Below are 14,741 nucleotides of genomic sequence, written 5' to 3'. Positions count from 1 at the left end.
CGATGAAAACCTGAGACATAAGACAAGAGGCACCGACGTAATCCCTCAGTAGCTCCCATACAGTACGCAGACACCACCTCCCGCTAAGAGAGAGGTTTCATGAAATATTAAGTGAGGATGCTGCAGAGATGCTCAAAGAAGACGGATGATTTGGCCCCGGCAGGTGAAATGAAACGGGCGAAAGAGAGGCAGCAATGATGCAACAGCTCGAAGAGGACAGCGGGAACAAGATATATTCCCACCTTGTTTTGTGTTTGTGTTGTTTCCACCCGCTTTTTTGAGATCAGCCTTCAACTTCGGCGAGAGGAAAGGGAGTGGGGGGGAACCAACTGGTGAGCGGGGGGAGGGATGAGGGGAGCAGGGAGGGATGAGGGGACGGCAGCCGAGTGCACACACGCCAGAAAAGGGAAGCAAAGGGAGATCAGCCCCCGCCAGAATCAATTTCCCGGACCCAGAGTTCATTTCATCAATCAGCACACAGATAGAGGCACAAACACACACACACACACACACACACACACACACACACACACACACACGGCACGTTGTGGGCTTGAACCTGTGCCAAGCGAACACTAATATCCAGCTCAACCCTGCCTTCCTTCTGCACGGTTATAAACGGGCCTGTGCACTGCAGCGTTTCACCAGCGAGTCGTCATCCTCGTTTCCCGAGCGCAACATTCCAGCAGTGAGTCCACTTTTAACGATTAGCATTTCCTCATGTACCAGGAAACCGGGATACATTCGTGTTTTTTTTTTCGCAGCAGCAGCAGAGTGAGCGGCCGCATTTGACAGATGGAGTGGCAGTGTGCTAATAGCGGTGAAATAGCAGCAGGCCGCCGCCACGTCTCCGCCATGCAACTTGCACAGAGCGTGATGATGATGGCGGTAGCGTAGTGCTGCCCGGGTGCACCCCCCCCCTCCACTCACCCACCACACTCACCCACTCCTCTGCGTTTGCTCCCGCCGAGGCTGAAAACGATGCCGTTCTCACTGATCTCATGAAATTTTTGCAGAGCGAGCCCGGCGTTTTTTTTGCAGAGTGTAATTTGCCTGAGCCGGGAGAAGCACAATTCCCCATATGGGAGCGGATTACATGGAGGAAACACAAATACATACAGGCAGGGCTCTGGCACTGAAATAGCATCGTGGAAAAAAATAAAACATGGCGTACAAATAGACCAGCCCTCATGAAGGATTTAACTCCAAAAGATAAAAAATGTCCTTTTCAGCTTGTGTTGTTATTTAACCGACCAACCAACCTTAAAACCCTTTTAACCTGTAAAGTAATCATTAGCCTTTTTAGCTTGAAGGGGCGGGTTTGACATTTTGGTTTCCTCCAAGAAGCCACGTTATTTTAACATGATTTGACGTGTTAATTATTGAGCTTTAAAGGTGCTGGGAGGTGCTGCTCAGCTCAGCTAACTGGCTGCAGCTTTTTATTTACCACAAAGCCCGTGGGAGAATAAGGACGTTTTCAAACCTGTCAGTTCAAACCAAGGTCCTGTTACCTCGTCTACATTGGACCTGTAGCCTACTTGTCATTGATTTGTCTGTAGACGGGTTTTAACGATTGCCAATTCGGTATTCGCTGGTTTTCATTTTTTATAAAGTTCATACGAAAAAGTAATTTTTCCATTTGAATTGAGAAAATAAAAGAGTTGGTTCATTTTATTCATTTTTATAAATTAACTCATTGTGGTTTTACTCCCAGCAATATGAACATTTGTGAACAAATGTTTGAGGTAAAGATTAAAAGCAATCCAATGCTTTTTACTTTTTTATGTGGCTGCTGCCGTCTCCATTTCCTGCGAATGTTCCAAAAAACAGGTTTTTCCACACTGAGCTGAACCATCAGTGTCCTCCAGACGGAGACCACCGCTTCTCGTCAGATTACATTTTGGTTTGTCGGCACAAGGCCCATTCCTCAGCTGTTGTTTTGCTTCCGACCAAACTGAAAAAAGTCTGAAGGTCTGGACCAAAAACAAAGTTGCTGTGTAAAAAAAATAATAAAAAAGCAACCAGAGCAACTGAAAAAGATTTGTTTAACGCCAATAAAGCTTTAGTCATCCGGAGCCGGTTGAAGAGTAATGAGATAATTTGTTTGAAACTCAGTTACACTAACGCTCTGACAACATGAGCTGTCTTCATGGGTGTTTTAGGCTGTTTTTGCCCTTCGGATCAAACTAGAACCATCCATCAACCGTCAAGGCCCCATAACATGTCTGTGAGGTCTTTATTCTATGAAATCAAAGTAAGGGATTTAGCATGGGGGACTGAATCTGTAAAGTGGATCTTATTGTCAACCGTTTGCTGCTGTGGACAAATAGGAAGAGGATGTATGTGTGTTTTCTCTTCTCCTGAATGGCAGGCAGTGCTTCCTTTGACAACACTGAAGCGTTTTAACGAACCCAGATACACAAACATGACGAATGTCCGTGCTGCTTATACGTTTAAAGACTGAAATACACTTACAGGCTGTGTTTAGAAGGAAAACGGTGCCTGGACAAATCTAAAATCTATGATGACCTTTCACTGACTTTACATACACATTCAGCCCCTGGTTGCGAAAATCTTGTCTGGAAAATATTTTTGATGCGCCAGAGGGAAAAAATAAAGTGAGGGCTTTGATGTAGAAACATGTGAATATGCTTTTTTTTTTTGGACATTCGTTTAACACCAGAGCTTTCGCTGGGGAAGTTTAAAATACACACATTTCAAAAATATTAAACCACAACGTCCCTGAGGGAAAATAAAATGAAGGACGTGTCATCGCTGTCCTCAATGAAAGCTTTAGTGCTGTTTGTCAGACATAGATGGGTGAACAAAACACTCAGGGACACGAGGTAATAACACACAAAAAAGGTGTTTCTCATTCGACGTGACCTGTAGCTGGAGCTATTTTACTTGTCCTAACTATTTTACAGAACAAAGACATAAATGGCGCTTCGGTTGGATGTACAGTTTTGCGATGGAGCAGCGTAATTGTTCGGGTTCGCCTCGGAATTTCCTTTCACGCAATTTGGCCGTCTCTCGTTCAGTCCTCAGAAGCATTTTTGGCAACAGAAATGCTTTCTTCCCTTCTCGTCAACACTAAAGGACACATTTTTCTTATCACGTCGTACACGTTGTGCTCTCACACAAGTTGAGAGAGCACGCTGTTAATTAGATTTACACAGGAGCAGAGTTTTCACGTGGAGATTTTAAAAAATTGAATTGAATCAAACGTTTCTTCCTATCCAGCACTGTCCTGCTCCTCCTATGATTCAAAGCCACCGTCTGTTCTCTTCTAATGTTTCGGGTCATTATCTCACTGTAAAACTGTCCGTCTCCATTTGTTACTTGTGTTGTTTTGTCTCACAATACTGAGAGCGAAATACTGCATCTGCAGCACCTTGTTTTTGTAACAATGAATGAGAGGGGACTGTAACAGTTAGACAAGAGAGTTTATCATGTTTGACAAAAGTTGGGGAACCTGAAGGAATCCGTTACGGTTGCTTTTACTGCAGTAAAGTTATAAATTAAAGATATTATATGCAACAATTCTTAATTACAAAAAACGAAAAGCAACTCGACTTATGTTATACATTGAGTAGACTTGTCAATCACCAGTGTCCTCTGAGGTAGCAGGGTGTTACATTTTGGTTGTATATCTAACGAAGGAAAAACACACTGCCAACCAGTTAGCCATTTTACCGGCCATTTCTTATTCATTGCCGTTTGCTGTGGATGAAACTTTAATACCTCATCCGGGGACCTGATTTGCACTCGAGTTGCGTCAGGTAGATTTTCATCGGCAACGGGGGCGAAGGCAACAGCTCCCATGATCCCACGCTGCTTCGTGACGTCATGGAACTAGGTCTTTGTTCTTGTTTCGATTGAGTGATTATGACTTAATTTTCAATTTTTTTTCTGCCAACCTTTGTGCCATAAACAGTTCTTAACTGCTCAAAGTGAGGCTTTCTCCAACCTTTTGACCCATAGTCTGTACTCAAGTTCAGATAATTGTGTCATGTGTAAAACCAAGTGTGAAACCCAATGAGAAAACACTGCACAGTCATTATGTCATGATTTCATTCACTGGTTTGAAGTAGACAAACATGGTGAATGCGTATTAACAGTAATGAATAATGATTCGGTGCATGTCCAGATAATGCACTGTGAACAATTGTCTCTTCGTGATGGCCCTGTACGGAAAAACACATCCATACTCCAAGATTCAATTTTTGATGCAACACCAGCCCATAGACGCCTGTGGTTGTTTTGTCCACTCTTGTTTATCAATTATCCGTTGCATATTCCGCCCTCATCAAGTTTCGCCGCTCCCCGAGGCTTTGGGGATTTGCCACGAACCAGCTTCGTGTACGTCTCTTGTGCATGTGGGTTAAAAAGCGAGACGGCAACTCTGCAAGTCCATCAATCCTTTCTCTGAGGAACCATTATTGCTTTTTTTTTTTTTTAAAAGAAGTGCTGAGGAATAAAAAAAAAAAACTTGCAGTTGTGAACAAAGAGGGAAAGGAATGTCAGTGCCTGGAGAAAAAGAGCTCCTTAATTGAGAGTGAATCAACCTCTGCCTTTAGCTGAATGTCAAAGGGTGTGAATGGAGATTGGCTGCAGATAATGAATAATTACCTCAATGGTGTGTGTGTGTGTGTGTGTGTGTTTGTGTGTGTAGCTGGAGTATAGCTGTTTTGTTGTGCACAGCCTGTTGTTTGTGGCTGCTCTTGTATGCAAGCAGGTGTAAAGGTGTGTTTTCACTCTTGCGTCATTCTCTCACCATGTCTGCCTGTGTGTGTCTGTGTGTGTGTGGGCGGCGTAATGTGTGCAGTTTATGCTTTGAATAAGAAAAAGCCAGCTGGTGCTATTTGAAATTCTCAGTCGGCACTGGAGAATTCAACACACCCCGTCGTCCGTCTCTCCTCACGATCACAGCGATTCCAAACAAACACACAACTTAACGTTTTGAGGTAATTGGAGGTTTCCATAACACTTATGCTTTGTGACTCTAAGGGTTTTTCTTTTTTCCTTTCCTCTTATTTTCGATCAGGAAATCATTTGATACACTGGAGCACCAGATTTGTATTTTTTTTTCTCGTTGCCTCTAGCTTTCTCCTCATGCTGTTTTCGGAGTCACGTTAAAACTCTTATTCCCTTTCATAATCCGCTGATCAAACGGGGGTGGGATCTGAGCAGAGTTCAGAGAGTTCCGCGGCGTGACATTTTTATGTACATCACAGCTTCCTATCGGCGGCGGCGGCACGTCTCCGCGTGTAAAGTGGCTTTTGAAGGAATGTAAAGGGAGCATGAAAAAAATTCCAAGCACATTTTCAATCAGATGTATGGTTTCCTCCGCAGAGCGCGGGGCGTTGCTATTATTAGCCATTCAGGAAATTTCTCGTGATTATGCTTTTGACCACCTACCGCACTGTAATGGCTTGGAAATAGCTTTTTTTCTTCCAAGGGCAGCCGGGGCTCACTTTGCTCTTCAGTGCAGCGGTACTGGCAATGAATCGCTTCGCTTGACCAATTAGTATTCCATTCATAAATCTCGCCATTGGCACTTTTAAATCTTTAATGGCTCTTAATTTTTCATCTTGTCTCGAGAACGCTCCGGTCTCTTCCTTGCTTACTTGCCTCAGCATTGTCGCGGGGAGATTAAAGAAGGCATACGACTTGTTCAACGCCATTAATATGCAGGAAAGATTTCCGCTGAGTGGTCGCAGATGGCTGCTACCGGCACAAACCTTCTACAGCCACTGGAATGTTTTAAGTGTTTTTTTGTTGTTGTAGTATCGCCTGTGTGTGCTGTGATTGTCGGCATGGAGGAACATTCATCACACCAATTACAGACTCTTGCCTCGGGTCATGTAAGAATTGGCCTGTAGTCTTGTAAGTATTGGCTCTGATTCATTTACATGATTAATTCCCCCTGTAGACAAAAAAGGAAACAGCAACAAAAAACAAGCGAACAGCAACATCTCCTGTTTCCTTACAGATTCAGGTGTCGCTGCTGCTGTGGCTGCCGATCCATGTCCAAAAGCATAACTTGTCAATGAACTGGAAATCAGGGGTCATGGAGTTTCTCAGTGGGAAAGCTGATAAAAATAGTGTTTTCAGTCCAAATGAAGAAGAGGGGAGCTAAGCACTCTTCATGCCTCTTCCTCACACAATCCCGACAGGATTGTATGATTGTTCAATTTTACAGTCGTGAACTCTCTTTCATCCTCCTTCACTCAAACCATTTTAACAAATCACCGTGCAAACGAACGCAGCCAGTCGCTTGCTCAGCTCCTTTTTTTGCTAAATCACTGATTTGGACTCCGCAGGCCATGGTGGAGACGGTCAACAATTTGCTGCAGCCGCAGGCCCAGGCGGCGTGGAGGGAGCTGAGCACGGGCGAGCAGCTGAGGGCCGCCACCATGCTGCTGGACACGGTGGAGCAGGGCGCCTTCGTCCTCGCCGACAACCTGCTGAAGACGGACATTGTGCAGGAGAACACCGAGAACATCCGTGAGTATAGAGGAACTATCTTTACATGCTAATGTTGCTTCTTCTGATCCAACTTTGTCCATATTAGGTATTCTGCTATAATTAAAACATATGATAAGAAGTTAGATTTGTATAGGACCTATCAAGGTACCAAAGGCGGCTTGACAAAGTTAGGAAAATACAAATAAAACAAACCAAGGACACAAACAGTCAGGTAGGTTGTAATCTTCTGTTGGTCTGAGAAATTGTTGAGACAAGATAAGTGGCAGGAATAAAAAGCACCAGTTACACAAAAAGCACAGAATTTTCAAGTGAGAACTGGTGACATCCTCTCACATCTGGGACTTAATGACCTCACTCGTGTGCATGTAACGGTTCCTCGCTCTGTGGAAGTCATTGGATCATTCTCATGTCAGTTAATATGTTGTTACCTCCACCAAAGAGGTTATGTTTTCACCCCTGTTTGTTTGTTTGTTTGTTTGTTTGTTTGGTAAACAAGATTATGCAAAAACTGCTGCCTGGGTTACCACGAAAACTGGTGGAAGGATGTGGTTAAAGACAAATCCATCAAATGTTTGGTGCCGATCTGGAGCTTTTTCACTTGATATCCCCACTTTATCTATATTATGTATTTAGCACATGGGACAAAATATAAGTATCTGCATCTCTTTTATTTGTCACGGATTAAAACAGTAACAACTGAAATCAAACAGTACTTTTTAATTGTGGTTTCTTCACTTGTATGAGTAAACCAACTCAGAGGGAAATAAGATAATTTCTCCTTCAGCTGCTGGAGAACAGATTATTAACTCAGCTGGAAGACTCAACATACTCGCTGGTAGTATTTGGCGCTAATTTTCAAGAGACCAGTGTTTGGTCCTTGTGATGTTTTCCTGTGGTGGTTTTCCTCACGTGTGAAGTGTTTCATCCTTCACTGGTCCTGTCCATTGTCGTGGGGGGTTACAGAGTTCACCATACTGCTATCGATCCACCGTGCTGTCATATCGACAGCCGAGCACTTGAGGTGGTGGAGCAAGTGTGAAGGTCACTGGCGTAATGCCGGCAGGGCTTCTTATGGCTGACGGCAGTTAGCTGTAAATTGACAATTATCTCAAATGATTGTGTTTATATTCGTGTCAATTATTAGCCAGAATTAACCACTGGTCGTGCAGATCAGGGATCGGTGCTCATTACTCAGCGTATAAATACCGAGCGAGCACAGATAATGGAACTTCTGTCGTTACCGTTTCTCCCCAGCGGGGCTTTTTTAAAAACTGGATACATCAGTTGTTGAAAAGTAGAATTTATTAAATCTGCGGGTTTGCATTGAGAGTCATTTACACAGCATCAAATAAAAAAAGGAATTGAATATCTTTTCACAGACTGTGGCTACTGGGGACAAAGGGAATTAAGAAAGAATAATGTTATGATGTATTGCCCTCATCTCTGAACGTGCTTCGTTTTCTTTTTTCTCAAGTTCCTGCTGCCATGGCAACCTAAAAATATAGGTCTCCTGACTTAAAAAGGAAGCAGGCGTAAGGAGAATTAATAAAATGGATTTTATTGTATCTGGCACACAATTCATCTGGGTAAGGAGATTCTGGGCTCGTTTAAAGGTGGGAACGAGACGATGCCTGCGGGGCTTTACGGCGCATAGTGCTAGTGCTGGTTAATTATGTGCTGGTGACATGTTTACTAGCCCTTATCTCTCTGTTTGCTCAGCTCATTTTTTTCCCCCAGCCAGTTGGCTCCTGCAATCCCTCACGCCACGCAGGGCAGTTAAATGAGGGCAAGGAGGCCCATTCAAACACTGATAATCCCCCCCAGCGGCTAATTATTGATCTCTCACACTGAATTACAAGCAAAGCGAAGGGGTGACATGTACGCAGGTGCACTGTCGCTTGCGCACGTTGCACCTGGTGACACACGTTCTCCAACGTCAGATGGAGCCGGTTTACCAATATTAAACCGTATGGATGCCTCGTTCCAATTTTAGACTTAAGCCGATAATGAGATCTGTTTTCTTTGCTCACAGAGGAAAAACAAAAAAAAGGATGTTTCCTCAACCGTTGTGTCGGTGTGTTTGTGTTCACACGTCACAGTGCATGTGCCCGTCTGGGGCTTTGTCTGCAACGAGAGGGTGCTTCACTCTCCGCATGATAATCTTATGAGCAGATTTCTGCCGATTAGCATGTTATTTAAACCGGCTTTGAAGGTATAGCCTTTGGGTCCAGCAACTACTATGGCATCAAAGAAATTCCCCAAAGCCCCGTCGTAAGCTCTTTTACACAACCACACAGGGGAAGGAGAATGAGCGAGAGAGAGAGAGAGGGAAGAAAAATGCTCCCTTTCTTCCGAAGGCAGGCTTGGAATCCAGGGAATGGTGAGCTATCTGGGGTATTGTCTTAGCTCAGTAGAATAGGAATGTATCACTGAGCCCTCCCTCGCCCCCCCGGCCTTTGGAAAAGCACAAGAGAATGTTAATACAAAGTTTTTTTTAGTTTTTTTTTTTAATAGAAAGTATGGGAAGCCTTGGTTTGAGAACAGATACAAAGGACGGATTTAATGCTGCCTCCTCTGTAGCTGTTCATGGACACTAACCTTTATCAAAGTGAGAGGTGTCGTGGTCCGTTGACACGTCGGCTGAATGTCTCATCAGGTCCAATGAAGTTTCTATTTCTCACGCCTTGTTTCAAGTTGAGCTCGCCCTTTCAAGATTAGTGTGCCAGACACTTTGTGCTGTTGTTTTGCAATGAGAGCCGTACAGAGCAGATTTAGTTAGATCCTGGTTGGACAGGTGAAGGTAGCCTACATTATGTTTTATCTCAAAGCACTGGCCAGAAAGGATAAGACTGTATATCAAGATGGAGGTGGCGTCTCCACCTCCTCCCACTATCCAGAAATGAAGCTAAAATATCACGGACATAAATGCTGCCATCTCTTGACAACGTGATTTGTGAGCTAGAGTCTGCGGAGTAGCGATCATGGGATGATGCTGTTGTAGCAAAGTCCCATCGAATGTTTTAGAGCACAAAACTAACAAATTAAAACCAAACTAACTAGGACAATTTATAATTTCACATATTTTAGTGTGCAAAGAACAACCTAAAATGACAAAACCATATTGAAAAAAATGATTTTAAGTGTAGTGCTGCTTTGACGTTTTAGTTTGGCCCCTGTCCTACCCATTAACGTGGAGGAGGAAGGGTTTGTCACTCTTGATATCGTATTCAGGAGGAAACAAGTGACACTGCATGTTCTGGAATTTAAAGAAATACAGCACATACAGGGTGATTTGAGGTGATGGGGAGAAGATGCAGCCGTTGACATGAAATCAGCACAGTACCAGAAATGTCAGATGAAAATAGTCATGCGCCTGCACAAATAAGATTGGACACGACTTGTCAGCCGGTAGCCGGACACTGATGAATGAGCCGCTGACTGTGAAAGATGGATGAAAACAGGTGGTTCCAGTTAACCAGTGCAAGCTTCAGTTGTCTGTCAAAACTCAAGCTAAGCTCCATTGATGTCGACAACTTTGTCAGAGAGATATCTCAGTTCAACTCTTCTTTTAAAGGAGACACATTCAAGTCAAGTTCAGGTTGAATGTTTTATTTTTCGTCATAACAGGTTTACGTGGTTTATTGTTGAGAAAACACATCCCTCTCCTCGTTCTGTCCATCACTGACTGCAGCTCCTCTTTTCAGCCTCTGTCTGAAACACGTGTTATTCCCTCCTGTCCCTTTAAGGCCCTAATGAAGCCTATGTCTGTTCTGATTGGCCAGCTGGCCTGCTCTGTTGTGATTGGTCAACTGCTGCCGGCGCTTGTAGGAAATGTTGGCGTGAATTATGCAAACGTAACAGTGTCAGAAGTATTGAGTACTGACGAGGCGGTTTTTTACTGTGGACTTTTTAAGTTTACCCACACAAAATACTGGAAAAGCACCATATGTAGACTTGAAAGTTTTATTTTTTTACTCTTTAGATTATGTACATTTCGTTTCCATAGCATTACAATGGCTACATTTCAGGATTGTGGCAGATTGTATACAAACATGACGTCCTTCTCAGAAACCGCAGCATCATTATGTGAATCCCCAGGCGAGATGCTGTACCTCAGTGCTGGCAGCTTGTTTCCTCACAGCCTGGATTCCTCCACACCGCTCACCTCTCTCATTCCCTGAATATGAGATTCGCGCTGCTTCTTCTCCTCTCCAGTGCTGTAATGAATCAGCGGATTCATGCGAGTGCATCTGGGAGCTAATGTGACATTTAGGAATGCCTCGACTTCACACAGGTCACCGGTACTTGAGATTAGAGCACACTCCGCTGCTTTATTAACCCGAATTGTATCCTGGTATAATAACTTTGACGGAATGAGCTTCTTCTCTCAGCCCCGGCTCGTATCAGCGGCTCATTTTCCTCTTCTGCATGACGCCGGGGTCTTTGAACCATAAATTAGGAGCTCGCTTCAGACACAACAGCTGCTGAGCTGCCGCAGAGGCGAGCTCGTCTTCCCCTCGCTGGTGTTTATCTCCTCCTCGTATCTCTGGCTCTCTGCTCTTCATGAGAGGAAGATTCCTTGAAAGGAAAGCAGTTTTTTCATATTTTTTTCAAAGGGCACAGACAACCTTTGTTGTTAGTTATATATTTTTTTACAGTTTAAGAAGAAACAGCCTCACCCGAACGCCTGGTAATCACTTAATTAAGAAGCCTACAGTGAGACACTAACCTCCCCCCCTGCACGTGGCGAGTTGAGAGAGAGGCCCTCAAAGCGGCGGGAATCAAGAGAGGATGTGTCACATTTAGTGCCCGTCGGAGATGCACTGATTAATAAAAATCAGCTCCTACAGGAGGATGTTTGAATCAGTGAAGTGGCTGAAGATGTGTGTGTGTGAAGTTTGCTGCCGTCTCATGTCGTTGTTTGGTCTTTATGTGATTCCAGAGATGACAGGTGCGCCACACGGAGGCCAGGTGCAAAGCGCATGCATCGCTTTATCGTTCGTTTAGTTTAACACTTACACGGAGTGAGCATAATGTGACTGTGCTAGAAATTGCTTATGACCTTAGAGAATTGACGTCAACAGAAAATATCCAACTCGTCGTATATGGTCAGCGAAGCACATTTTTGCCTTTTTTACGTCTAATCACCATGAATAATGGCTGATGGGTTGTCTTTTTTCCAGGCACCGGAATGTTACTTAGCAGAAAGTAGCACGTCTTAGAAAACACTTAAATATTGATTACAATGGTATTTAAAAGATGTGGCAGTGTAATGAATCTCATCCAGCGAGAGTGTATTCAAATATGCGTATTCAAGACTTTTGCAGATTCCTCAGGATATAGGTTGCACTTTTTATGTTGGATTGTGCATCATAGAAAATAACATTGATCACTAAATGCCTGTGTGTGTGTGTGTGTGTGTGTGTGTGTGTGTGTGTGTGTGTGTGTGTGTGTGTGTGTGTGTGTGTGTGTGTGTGTGTGTGTGTGTGTGTGTGTGTGTGTGTGTGTGTGTATCTGCAGAGCTGGAGGTTGCAAGGATGAGCACAGAGGGAAATTTACCTGATCTGAAGTTCCCACAAACCGGAGGACAAGGCAGCTCCATCCACCTCTCTGCGAACACGCTGAAGCAGCACGGGCGAAACGGTGAGAAGTCTGTTTAAATCTTGTTTGGGTTTTTTTTATTGGTCCCTTATTGTTGGTTTGAAGTGTAACCGGGCCTCACACACAGTTTCTGTTATTTTACAAACCAACTGTGAAAGAAATCCTGTTTTATTGTACTGCTTGGGAAAATAAAAACTTCCCGGCTCAAGTGATCCTCCGTAATTAATCAAAATACTCTTTTGTTATTTTTCTCTCTTTCCCACTTCTGGATGTGACTGTTGAATGGTGCCGCGCTGGTGTTGTTGAAATTTCATTACTCATGCCGGAGAATCGCTTTCAAACCTCTGCCCCGAATCCTTTTGTTGGGCTGCATGTAAAGAACAGGAATAGCTCTGCCACCTTTTATTTAAGGCCCCGGCTGCAGAACTATTTATGTTCAAGTGCTGCGTCTAAACTGTATTTGAGGCAGTTAGACACAATACGTGGATACGTCTTCAGGAACAACGCGCCCCCTCGTTTTTTTAGACTTTATTATCAGCGCATGCAAATCAGAATCGACTCAAGTGTGCCCGCCGCCTCTCCACGAGATGACTCCGTCCACGTCCAGCCGTGCCCGGGCGGATCATTAAAGCAGGGTGGGCGGATATTTCCCCACCGTCATCCAGCCCCCTCCCCCAATTGTTTTCTTTTCATCTGAGTGAGTGATCTCAGGAACGGCGGGAGGGAACTTTCTTTCATATCAGTGCTCCAAAGTGAGACAGCAGGAGGGGAAGGAGATGCGTAGCGGAGAGAGAAAGCGTGAAGGAAATTATTAACAAGAAAAATGCTCGCTTTTGTCGGCGCAAATAGAAAAGTGGTAACCGCATTCTTTGAATACTAAATTGAAATCAATGTTTGTTGATGTAGCAACGGTTTCTCCTGTTTTTCCCGTTTTTTTTTCCGCCGGCCCTGACACTGGTTTCTGTTTTGACAGTTTTACTATATACACTTTCTGATTCCTGTGTTAACAACACTTCAGCTGAGGGATTGTTTCCCGTATTGTTATTTACAGAATTTCCCAAGTGTTGCCGAAGCTCAGCAGTTCAATTTATAAGCCATATAAGTAGTATATATCTGGGCTGCTTGGATGGAAGAAGGGAAATAACCAAACAGACACATTCTTGTCACGTTATTTCTTATAGGTTGGACTTGTGATTCCAAACATAAAGGAACCTTGAAGCTACAATATACAGTTATATTTTCCACGATAGAGTGTTTACAGCTTCGTGGTGACAGCTTGAGGAAGACCCTTTACCACAGGTTCCTGCAATTCCTTCCAACACTGAGGTTCTGTATTCGACACCAGTAGAATGCGATCAAATTCTTCTAATGACCTTCAACACACACCGGGAGCTGCTGACATCCACCTACCATGTTGTCATCGAAGCTGCTTTAAGACGTGAACTGATGATGAAGTTGAGCGTGGACATTTCACGTACTAAGAGCGCAGCAGGAGGTCAGACACCTTCACTTCATTGTCCTGCTGTATTCTCACATGGGCTCTGTTACATTGTCCATGACCTTCTAACTGGGGCTGTCAGGGAAAGTCCTGAATAACAGACATATGCGTTCTCTCCGGAAAAAAATATAAGGGTGTCCACACACTTTTGGCCATATTGTATAGTCTGACTGAACCTTTTCTCCATTCGTCCCCCTGCAGGTGAGATTCGGATTGCCTTCGTTCTGTACAAGCACATCGGCATCTACCTTTCAACGGAGAACGCCAGCATGAAGTTGGGCAGCGAAGCCCTGGCGACCAACTACTCCGTCATCGTCAACTCGCCGGTAATCACGGCGGCCATCAACAAGGACTCCAACAAAGTCTACCTCTCTGACCCAGTCATTTTCACCATCAAGCACCTCCAGGTAATATTCTGCATCTGTGTGAGACCTCTGTGTTTTTTATACTTTGATCTTACTCCCTCGGCCTTTAATGTGCCTCTCTCTCTTAAACTATCTCGATAGAACCAACCCATCACGATTCCCTTTGTCCCTGAGGCGCAACAAAAATGCACAAATCCCATCTCAAGGCGAGAAGATTGAGTTAGAATGAGGAAGTTTTGTTCAAAGAAATGTGTGAAGAATTAAATCGTGCAAAACAAAATTGCTCGCAAGGTGTTGCCGGGGATGCATGTTGTCATTTATTAGTTTGAACAAATAGCAGCCTGATCTCCTGAACAAATAGCAATCTTACTGAGCTTCACTGGAGGCCGCTTAGTCATTGTGGGAGTCGCGACTTCTCCCTCTTGACTCCATTATCTTCTCCACACTCTGCTACCCTCCAAATATCCCTGTTTTGTCTACAAAACAGCGCCCTCAGCGATTATCAGGGATGTTGAACAGCCATAGGAGAATTGCGGCGGGGTCTCATGTGTAGGAGGGAGCTGGTCGGAAGCAGCAGCGGCAGAGGCAGCGCACGGAGGGATAGAGAGAAGAAAAAGCTCCTGGACGTCAAAATTAAATGGCTGAAAAAATGTCAGGGGGCAATGTCAGCGTAGTTATTGCCGTGACTCACCTGCCTTAAGTGTAATTTGTAATTTGGACTGTAGATTCAGTCATTTTACTGTTGGTCAAACGTTGGGGCACCGACTCTTTTATACCCTTGTCTT

The 14,741-nt window shown here is 44.1% G+C and overlaps 1 protein-coding gene across 8 annotated transcripts in view; it reads left to right on the top strand.

The window, feature by feature from the left end:
• LOC118102439 (adhesion G protein-coupled receptor L3) overlaps positions 1–14,741 on the top strand; it is a 202,458-nt gene that overhangs the window by 147,914 nt on the left and 39,803 nt on the right. For all 8 annotated transcript variants that reach the window (XM_035148603.2, XM_035148604.2, XM_035148615.2 and 5 more), the window contains 3 exons: positions 6,327–6,510; positions 12,013–12,135; positions 13,793–13,998. In XM_035148603.2, coding sequence (XP_035004494.1) covers positions 6,327–6,510; positions 12,013–12,135; positions 13,793–13,998 — 513 coding nt within the window. The remainder of the gene's footprint in view (positions 1–6,326; positions 6,511–12,012; positions 12,136–13,792; positions 13,999–14,741) is intronic.

This window comes from Hippoglossus stenolepis, chromosome 23 (assembly GCF_022539355.2).
Source record: "Hippoglossus stenolepis isolate QCI-W04-F060 chromosome 23, HSTE1.2, whole genome shotgun sequence".
Lineage (NCBI taxonomy): Eukaryota > Metazoa > Chordata > Actinopteri > Pleuronectiformes > Pleuronectidae > Hippoglossus > Hippoglossus stenolepis.
Note: the sequence above shows the minus strand (reverse complement) of the source record. Positions and strands in the feature narration are given on the sequence as shown.